Below are 9,572 nucleotides of genomic sequence, written 5' to 3'. Positions count from 1 at the left end.
CAATTTACAGACAGAAATGTCAAAAATGTTACAACTATCCCCGGTCTCCCCTACGGTACTTGGCAGGTTTATGAAAAAGAGCATTTTTGGTAAAAACTGTTGGCTGATATGAACTGTACAACACTGTGGACAGGAGAGCTAAACAATGAGCTGAACATGTTGAGAGGAAGTGTGCTGTTGGCTGGTGATTCTCAGTGGGTTTCTCACTAAGAGTGACCCTTTTGCACATCCACTCTTCACATCAATAATATATCGGTGCAGCTTTAATGCTTTCTTTAATGCAGTTTGAGTGGAACACGTTTTTTCCTCTGTGGGACACGCTTATGTGTATAATATTTGTCATTTTGAGGGATCGTGGCATGGGAACAGATGCACATGGGACCTCTCTTGCAGAGGACATTTTGATGTTGAATGAGTGCCCTATGTATTTCTAATATTGTGTTCAAGACAAAGCTCCTTCAGGGTGATGAAGTCTCATCTAATATTATCTAAACTAAATAAAGCTTTGCTAATAACAAAAACTCTTGGAGCCGTTTATTTCTGTGAATATCTACAATTATGTCTCCAAGAAGAACAGATAAGAAGTCAGATTAATACAGACAAATGACATTATGTATATTTACAGTAATACCAGCTAATCTCAGCGATTACCTCATCATTTCGCCTACTGCATAAAGCCATCCGTCTGCCATTAATAATGCTATCAACTGTTAACAGGGGTCATTTTAATCCCTTTATTGTGAGTGTATAATACCGTAGTTAAAGCTCTCTATTCTGCAATGTTGAGCTGTCCTTGTACTCACTGTGCCCTCGCCCCATTCAGTTGATTTGAATAGCCAAATGTCACTGTGACAAATCTTTGTCTTCGTTTTCTCATGTTTGAATAGGATACTTTTCAAAATCCTGAAATCAAATTCAGTGCTTTCATTTTGGGAAACTCAGCCCAGCTGTGTCTTAAAGTGCATTAGAGGCAACGTTTTCCAACCAAAGCCATCTTTGGTATTATTAATAAGAGTCAACGGGCACTTACTACAGATAACAGAATCAGCGTGGCACCATGCTGATGTGTTACAGACAAAATAGTCTCGTCAAAGCAGAAAAATAACAGCAAAACAGCTTCAGGTGGCCAAAGTGACAAGCAGCAACCTGCTCCCGCGACAAGTGTGCAATCAGTGAAAAGTCTACGCCGCTATGAGCATGACAGCAGCACATTTTCTTTGTGAGAAACAATACTTTCACAGCAACGTTTGCCTCGTGACAAGAAGATTGCGGTGCGGCGGTTGAAAGCACCTTTCGGCAAAAAAAAAGAAACTCTGTCAACCTGTTTGTGTCGTGGAAAAATAAATGTCACCGCTGATAATGGGGACCTCAGAGAAGGTATGTTTTTATTCGGATCATAAACACGGCACATTAGAGCCAGCAGGTCCTCGGAGATCTCCGAGTGCATAGGGGAATTTAGAGTGTGACTTGATTTGTGTGAAAATTTTTAATTTGGCGCATCCTGGTGTGAAATGACTTAATTTACAAGAGATGAACAAGTTAGGAAGTGCACTGGCTAAGCACGCTGTGTGGCAGAGTTTCAAAATAAGCACAGAAAATGCAAAGCTTTGACATGAGTCTGTTGCAGCATTTAGTGCACAGACTCCCATTTATGAGAGCAGCTATTTTAAAGAACCGATGGTTAAAGCTCTCAGCAGAAAGTACAGCTAAAATCAACAGGACACCGGCAGATATCAGCTCCACACTGGTGAAATATCCAATTTAACGTGCATGTTGATCCAGCAACCCTCAATTGTAAGTTAAAGCAGAAAACAAAACCTTGTTAGGCCCCCTGTAGCCACTAAACGCGTTTCATCGCTGCGCTGCAGAGCGGACGAATCAATGAGAAGCTTTTAAACATGTTAACTTCTGCAAGCATGAGGGGCAATGCGGAGGTAAGTTGAGCCATAAGCGTGAATGGCAGTCAACCTTGAGCTGACGTCCAATATGACGGGAGCTTTATTTAAACGAGAGTGTGCCGCCCCCCTGCAAGGTTATCACACTCTGTAATACTCTCAAGGCTAACCGGTAAACACACAAATGTATCAGAGCAAGAGGTGCTTTACAGAGAGAAATGCAGTAAATTCCATCTGATACATGTTTACACTTCAACATGAAAAAAGATATTTTCGCTCTTAAATGAAACGCTTCAATAAATATCGGCCGTATCAGTATCCTTATGGTCATTTATTTATAATCAGCTCTTAAAAATATTGAAAAGTGTGCCTATTTACACTTAGGGTCCAATATTCAGTCTCAGTTTTGTTATTTAAAAAAAAAAAAAAGAACATTGCGGTTTTGCATAAAAGTTATTTACTGCCTGTAGAGAGTAATTTGTTTCACTACTTGTGACATTATCTTGCACTGCCACGGAAGTCTCAGACACTTTGATGTTATATATGGCCACGGATCAGCATAAATCCATTCAAAATTGATCCTTCTTTAAAGTCACCACAAACCAACAGCAAAGTCAGCAAAAACAAGCCCACAAACCTACCACCACTCATGTTAAACCAGGTGTGGTGCTGTAAGCCGGTTCATCGTAGCTTTTGTTACCCTTTCAAAAACCAAGCTTCGGGTTATGGCACTGGCACGCTCAAATGTGGAGCATCACTTTGCATCGGGGGTTTTCTGTCAGTAGCTTGGTGTTTGGGAAGCTTTGATGCAGTTTTTGCAGAAGTGGATGGTGGATTACAGCCTGGCTTTTTTGCCCACACATGAACAGCAGCTTTTGAAAAAGCTCCGTAAGATGAAGTTCTCTGTGTTTGCATGCGGATGACGGCAACAAAGATTTTGTCTCGCAATGTCAGAGGTGCGCACATTTATCTCACTGTGCGTCGTGTTATTGCTTGGATGAGAAGATTTTCTTTGGTGATGGAGAAAATCTTGAGACATTGCATACTGGACTTTTGTTGACCTTATGACTTCCCCCACCCCAGACTTCTGGCCTATAAAAACAACCTGTATATGTGGAAAAAGTCAGAGTACAGTTTGTAATGTTTGTACCTATGCACAGAAAATTAAAGGTTATGTGCATGTGTGTGTACACATAAAGGCACATTAGGTTTTTATCATGCTGGAGAGATTATGTCCCTCTGGTGCGGGGGTCTGAGCATCTCTGCTGAAACTGCTTTTCTGGTAACCAGGCAAAAAATGGATGGAGTAACTGTAATATGATTACTTAATTTAGGAGCAGTGTTGCCTGACATTAGTGCATTAAACAGAAATGTAATGCCATTACTGACGTATTACAAAGTAACACTGCTGACAGTGGAGCTTAAAGCTTTGTTTTCCTGAAAAAGACAGCCCAGTGCAGCTGCGAAACATTTACGAGACATGTATGCACTGACCTGAAACCTGAACCCTTCGGGGTGTCAAAGTGTCATTTCTCAGAATATTAATTAAGTTCTACCTTAAGTGAATATGATAAAACAGGCTAATTTTAGCAATAAGCACAATAGCACCATACATTCAAGTAACCTGGTTTTACTTGAGCTGTTGGAAGTTCTTGGGGTTAGCAATATAGCCCACATGCTTCAAGGGTTGTCATGTTGTGCGTTCGGAGACGCTCCTCGTCTGCCTTGGTTGTAACGAGTGGTTATTTGACTTGCTGTTGTCTTCCCAGCAGCTCAAAGCAGTCTGGCCATTCGCTTCTGACCTCTAACATCAATAAGGCATTTTCACCCAGAGAACTGCGGCTCGCTGGATATTTTCTCTTTTTCTGACCATCCTCTGTAAACCCTCGAGACGGTTGTTTCTGAAATACTCAGGCCAGCATGTCTGGCACCTAGAAACATGCCACCTTCAAAGTCACTTAAATCACATTTCTTCCCCATTCTGATCATTTGATAGTTGGGATTTTCTCTTTACCTTACAATATAAAGTGCCTTGGGGTGACTGTTGTCGTTACTTGATGCCATATAAACAGAACTATACTGCAGGACATCTTAAGCTGTGCCTAAATGCACAGTTTCTACCATGTGATTGGCTGATTGGATATTTATATTACTGAGCAGTTAAACAGGCGTACCTAAAAAAGTGGTTTGTGAGTGTTATCATGTCCAGTATCTGCAACACACAACATAAATTCATGCAGGACTTTTTGTTTTCTTTTCAGTGGTATTAAAAAAAATCTAAGCAGATTTAGAGCTGATACAGATTTAACTCGTTATGAACTGATGATCCGTGATGAATCATCCATGATGATTAGATGTAATAATTGTAATAACTGCAACTGATGTCTTTTATACACAAAGAAAAGGAAAAAACAAAAAACCGAGAAAGAAATCCAGAGAAAGCGTGCAACCACAGTTTAATGAAAGCTCATTAATGCCACAGGCAGATCTGATAGACAAGTTATTGCATTGGTCCTAATTCTCTCTCTGACACACGCCCACATGTTTGCTCAAGGCGTCTCCTACATCTCTGCCTCATCTAACACGCAAAGTAAGCCGGGTAGGAGCTGAGAGGAGGATCACGATTGCATTTTACAAGCTGGTTATTCGGGCTATATCTGGCGTTTCTTGGCTCCTAGCTGTGGTGTTTCATAAGGCTGGGGGCTGCTTTCATTAATTAGTATTTACAAATATTAACCCCGCATCCTCCCCAGGGGCAGAAGTGTACTGCAGTCATGCTAATGTGTGAAAACAACAGAGACACCGCGGGGACGTCCTGTTTTGCTTCATATCTCAGAGCCTTTTATCAACACCCAGGCTCGGAGTTAAACACACACACACACACACGAAAACACCTGGACCTGTCTCAGCTCACAGCTTTATATCTGGTGGGAAAAACAAAAACAGAAACACAACCTGCAGAAAGCTCAGAGGCGAACTTTACACGAAAGTTAAAGTGAGACAGCAGCAGAAGGCTGGCAGCTTGTAGTTGGGGCTCGTGGCTGTCTGCTGAAATTCACTCATGTCTTTTTCTTTTCTTTTTTTTCTCATTTCAATTCATTTACATACTTAAAAGGGCCAAAACATTCAAGGAGTTCTTGTGACATTGCCAAGTAATCTCTGCGGGAGGGTGATAACATGTCACAGCAGACTACATTTCAAAGCCGATGAGTCGGGTTTGATTTTCTTCTGGCATCAGACTGAGAACTGAAGCCTTTGTTTAGCAACCGTCCTCCTCTTCCATCATCTAAACTCTAAATGATGTCATCAGCCACTGTACCAGAAGTGGGACATCATCAGCATCCGGCAACATGACTCGAGGCTGTGGCACATTAGACGACTACCTCCCCTCTGCAGTGGTTTCATCATCTGTGTTCTTTTTATCAAGAAGTACTATAGGAAGCTTTAGTCAGCCGTGAGCCACATTTGTCGCTAAGTAATGACCGCAGGGATCGGAGCGGACACAAATCACCAGCTAAGGATTGTTTAGCATCGATTAGTTCTGCAGCAAGCACCACAACAGCTGAGTCTGAATACAGCTCGAGATAACAGAAATTTCAATGAGACGTATTGAAGTCTATTAATTGAGGTTCGGTTTGCATGTCTGCGTGAGAGGCGAGCTGCTGGGCTGAATTACATGCACATTGTGAGGCAGGCCATTGTTGTTCGCAATCACACGGAGGCTTTGTGAAAAACTGCTAGGCTGTGTGTACCGGTGGTGTTTTTGTCTGAGCGCGGTTCAAGCAGGAGTCATGAAGCCTGTTCGAATCCTTTTCACGAATGCTTTTATGAAAATACATATGGGAACACGCTGTATCGTAGAGGCGGGACAAGAGGAAATACCCACTCCAGATCAATAGATGTGGGCAGATGGTGTGGGTGTTGAGAAGTACCTTTAATGTTCAGAGGTGGTTCCAGTTTACAATAATGAAGCAATGTGGGTTGCAAGCAAAGTTACTGGGGTTAAAGAGCTCAGGGTTTGAAGCAATTTTTTTTGTTTATGACTGAAGACATTGTAAAATAGAGCTGCGCTTGGTTTTATGGCCCAAAACTTTAACATTTACCAGCAATGCGAGTAAAACCCCTGGGTGCTATAACTTGCCAGCATAAACAAGCGTGCAAGCACAGTTTAGCAGCAGAAGACAAATCCTTTACCACCCAGAGTTGGTCAGAACTAAACAAAACAACAGGTGATTAGTTAAAAATGTATAGACAGGTGAGTGGTTGCTATAAATGGCGAGGTGAAATTGGTTGCAAAGAGGAATTTTGTGCTTGCAGGGAAGATGACGACTTGTTTGCAAACAGTCACCAACCAAGAGACGGAAAACATTTGCCTTCAAAGCAAGTCTTTGCAAATAAGTTAGCTTCTTCCATGCTAACTAATGAATGTGGCAGTTTGCTAGTAACCAAAGCAATTGTTTGGAGGATTTTGATGCAGCACGCCCTTTTGCTACAGTCAGTAACCTTCAGCAACCAATCACTAAATAAGAACACGTATTTTTTCTTCTTCTTCTTTGTAACTGGAGGTTGCCAACCAGTCTCTAGGCCTGTGACGTCATAATGATTCAAACAGATGTTGTAAACCAAACTGAATGTGTTACTTTAAAGGCTTAATAATCATTTTTGTCAAAAAAGCAACAAAAAGTTTCCTGTGAAGCATTTTCTCTGCACGTAATTTTGGGGATATGTGTAGACATTGTTGCAACTGTACACAAGGGTTTTAAATGTTTCCATCATTAACTCTAAAAGTTTTCTGAGGACTGTTTTCAGGATTAACCATCTTTGAGTCCAGTTATTAAATCTAATATAATCCTGAATAACATCAGTGTCACAAACTGTCAGTGAAGCCATCCAAGTAAACTATACAACAAAAAGTTCTACAGCAGCACCACTGGATCCTTTTGGAGGTCTAGTTTAAATAATTCCAGAACTGTCTGTGTATTTTTTTTTAATCTTTCTTTGAACTCTAAAATATCAGTGTTTCCACTGGCTGTGCAAATCTAGTATTAATGAGGCTTTGGTCTAAAATGTAAATACATCATTTAATCAAGAGAGATTTATTTCCTTTCATGTTCACTGAGTCGAAATTTAATTTCCTTAACATTAAATTTTTTTAGCCCCTCTGAGAATGAAAAAACAAAACAAAACATCTGCACTCTCATGAATTTTTTTTTTTTTTCTGAGCCCTGCTTTTATTTATGCTTTGGATTAAGGCTTGGAAATTTAAGCTGTTACTAGAGCAACGATTAAAATATAATCCTTTTGTCAAAGGTAATCAAAAATGATCTTTTAAAAGCATCTTTGGTAATGTGTGTGCGCCTCTATAAGCACGCCTGGAGGGTGGTGGCTTGTCAGGCTATTGCACTACCCCTCACAATTTCTGCGCTCACAGCTGGATTAAAAGTGAGAGTTTAATGGTTTCGCTTTTGCTTGAGTGGAGCTTCTTTTGACCTCTGCTGTGGTCTAATGGTTTCGCTGTGTGGCCACTTCAGGGACCAAGGGGACACTGAGAACATGAGAGTCTTGCTGGCATTCATCGGTGGTATTAAAATAATGAAATAAAAATGAATGCACATGTGACATTTCCAGTTTAAAATCCATCTGTTGTTGGGGAGGATGTGTTCAGTTCCCACAGCTGTAGGGGTGTTTGAAATGAAGCTAAACACAACATCTACATCCATCTGGAGGGACGGAAAACACGATAAGAAAAGCCAAGCACAACTAGGAGGCAGTCACGCCATATGGGCTGTTAGTGCGCGTGCACGTGGGCGTGTGAGAAAGAGCCAGTTATACGAGACTTTTGTAGAATTAACATCGTTTTACCTGAAGAAACGCTGACGAAGGAGACAGTCACAAGTAGTAAATTGGCAACGTTCATCTCCTCACTCTCCCGGTGCCAAATCCGCCGGAGTCTGCAGCTCTCTTGAGGGACTCAGCGTCAAAATGATCAGTTAAACCAAAACTCCAGTCATGGAAAAAAAGAAAAGAAAAGAAAAGAAAAGAAGAAACGGATTTTACTAAAGAAAACTAGCCGAGCTGATGGCTTTGAAAACGAAGTCTCAGCTGGAATATTCAAACGTTTGAGATCAGCCCGAAAAAAAACTTTGATGTCACTCCCAGGAACCCATGACAGCAGCAGGATCAGCATCAGCATCAGCACCGCCCGGGAGGAGAAACCTAATAACAAAACTCAGCAGCATCACTTCTTAGTGTCCGCATGGTCGCTCACACGCACAGCGACTTCTTCCTAAGATGCCCCCTCTGCTGCTGCCGAAAACAAAACAAAAAAATAAAAAAATAAAATAAAATAAAAAAGATGGGGTGGGGGGGCTTAACTATATTTAGCCCGGTCATAAATAAAACAATTCCTCTCCTCTTCCTCTGCTCAGAGTCGGGCACTTGCAGGTTGCAGCGTCAGTTTGAGCGAATATGAAGCGCTGAACATGCCGAGCCGAGCTGCGCACTCCCAGATCCGCAACAATCCTCGCCAACCTCCAGGAGTCTGTGTTTTAAAGAGACAGACACGACATCTGCGCTCTCAAAGTGTACTCACAGGACGGGAGCGTGAAATAAAACTTGCAGAAGGGGCACAGCTGCTGGTCTTATTATGAACTGTGGTAGTATAAGCGTCAGTGTGGAAGTCACTTTTATTAGAAATGATACTTGTGTTTCAGGTAAAGGGTGTGCTTTTAATGTCTATATTGGCTAATGACAAAAATACTGAAAACTAATTATGGCTAATAATGTGAAGATCTTAAAGGTGGTTTTATGTCTAATATTAATGTAAGCCAATAGAAATGCTCTTGGGTTGTAATGTAGGGCAGCATTACAATTTCAGGGTCACACAAAAAGGCTGAGAACCAGAACCAGTGGGTTAGAGGGTAAATCCTAGACTTAATGTTCAGATTCCAAGATCTAAACTCTCAGTAGAATAAGTTACATGGCAAATATGGGGATTTTTAATGCCTTGGCATCAGCATAGCTTGGCCAGAACTGCATTGCATTTTTGACTTGTGAGTCCATCCATCTCTTTAACGCCTGAATAAAAATGTCCTCAAATTTGTAACAAACAAATACTTGGACCTGGAAGATATAACTTCCTTTAATTTTGGTGATTCAGGTCAAAAGTTCCTTTAGCAATAAAAATTAATTTTGGCTGCAGCTCAATAATCTATGAAAAACTACAGACATTTTTAGATCAACATCCCAGGATAAAGTGCTGAAGTGTTGACGCTTTTCTGGTCATTTAATCCGTGCGGTAACTTGGTAACAGCAGGACAAGTTAAATTCAGTTTTATTTATTTAGTTTTAGTTCACAGCCACAGTCATCGAGCAGCACTTTATATTGAAAGATAAAGACATATATAGACCAATGTTACAGAGGAAACACCGCCAATCAGACCATCTCTACTGAGCTAGCACTTGAGGACAGTGGGAAGGAAGAAGTCCTTTTTCACAGGAAGAAATCTCCAAGAAAATCAAGCCCAAACGGTACAGTGGGTGCAGGAGCAGTCTGAGATTAAGAGAAAAGATTTCGCTGATGACAGAGAGATGATAAATAGAAAAAGGACAGACTACAGCAGTTACTGACATGAAGTTGTGAAAATAATAAGAGGAAAGTGGAGGAAAATACTCAGA

The 9,572-nt window shown here is 41.0% G+C and overlaps 1 protein-coding gene across 2 annotated transcripts in view; it reads right to left on the bottom strand.

The window, feature by feature from the left end:
- zgc:77784 (uncharacterized protein LOC402947 homolog) overlaps window positions 1-8,453 on the bottom strand; it is a 74,537-nt gene extending 66,084 nt beyond the window's left edge. For both annotated transcript variants that reach the window (XM_005937889.3, XM_005937890.3), the window contains exon 1: window positions 7,758-8,453. In XM_005937889.3, the coding sequence (XP_005937951.1) occupies window positions 7,758-7,812 (55 nt within the window). In that variant the 5' untranslated portion in view covers window positions 7,813-8,453. The remainder of the gene's footprint in view (window positions 1-7,757) is intronic.
- Between the last annotated feature and the right edge of the window lie 1,119 nt (window positions 8,454-9,572).

The sequence above is a fragment of the Haplochromis burtoni genome, unplaced genomic scaffold (genome assembly GCF_018398535.1).
Source record: "Haplochromis burtoni strain Fernald_Lab_line unplaced genomic scaffold, NCSU_Asbu1 Contig_216, whole genome shotgun sequence".
In the NCBI taxonomy this organism is placed as follows: domain Eukaryota; kingdom Metazoa; phylum Chordata; class Actinopteri; order Cichliformes; family Cichlidae; genus Haplochromis; species Haplochromis burtoni.
This window is presented reverse-complemented; position numbering and strand designations above follow the sequence as displayed.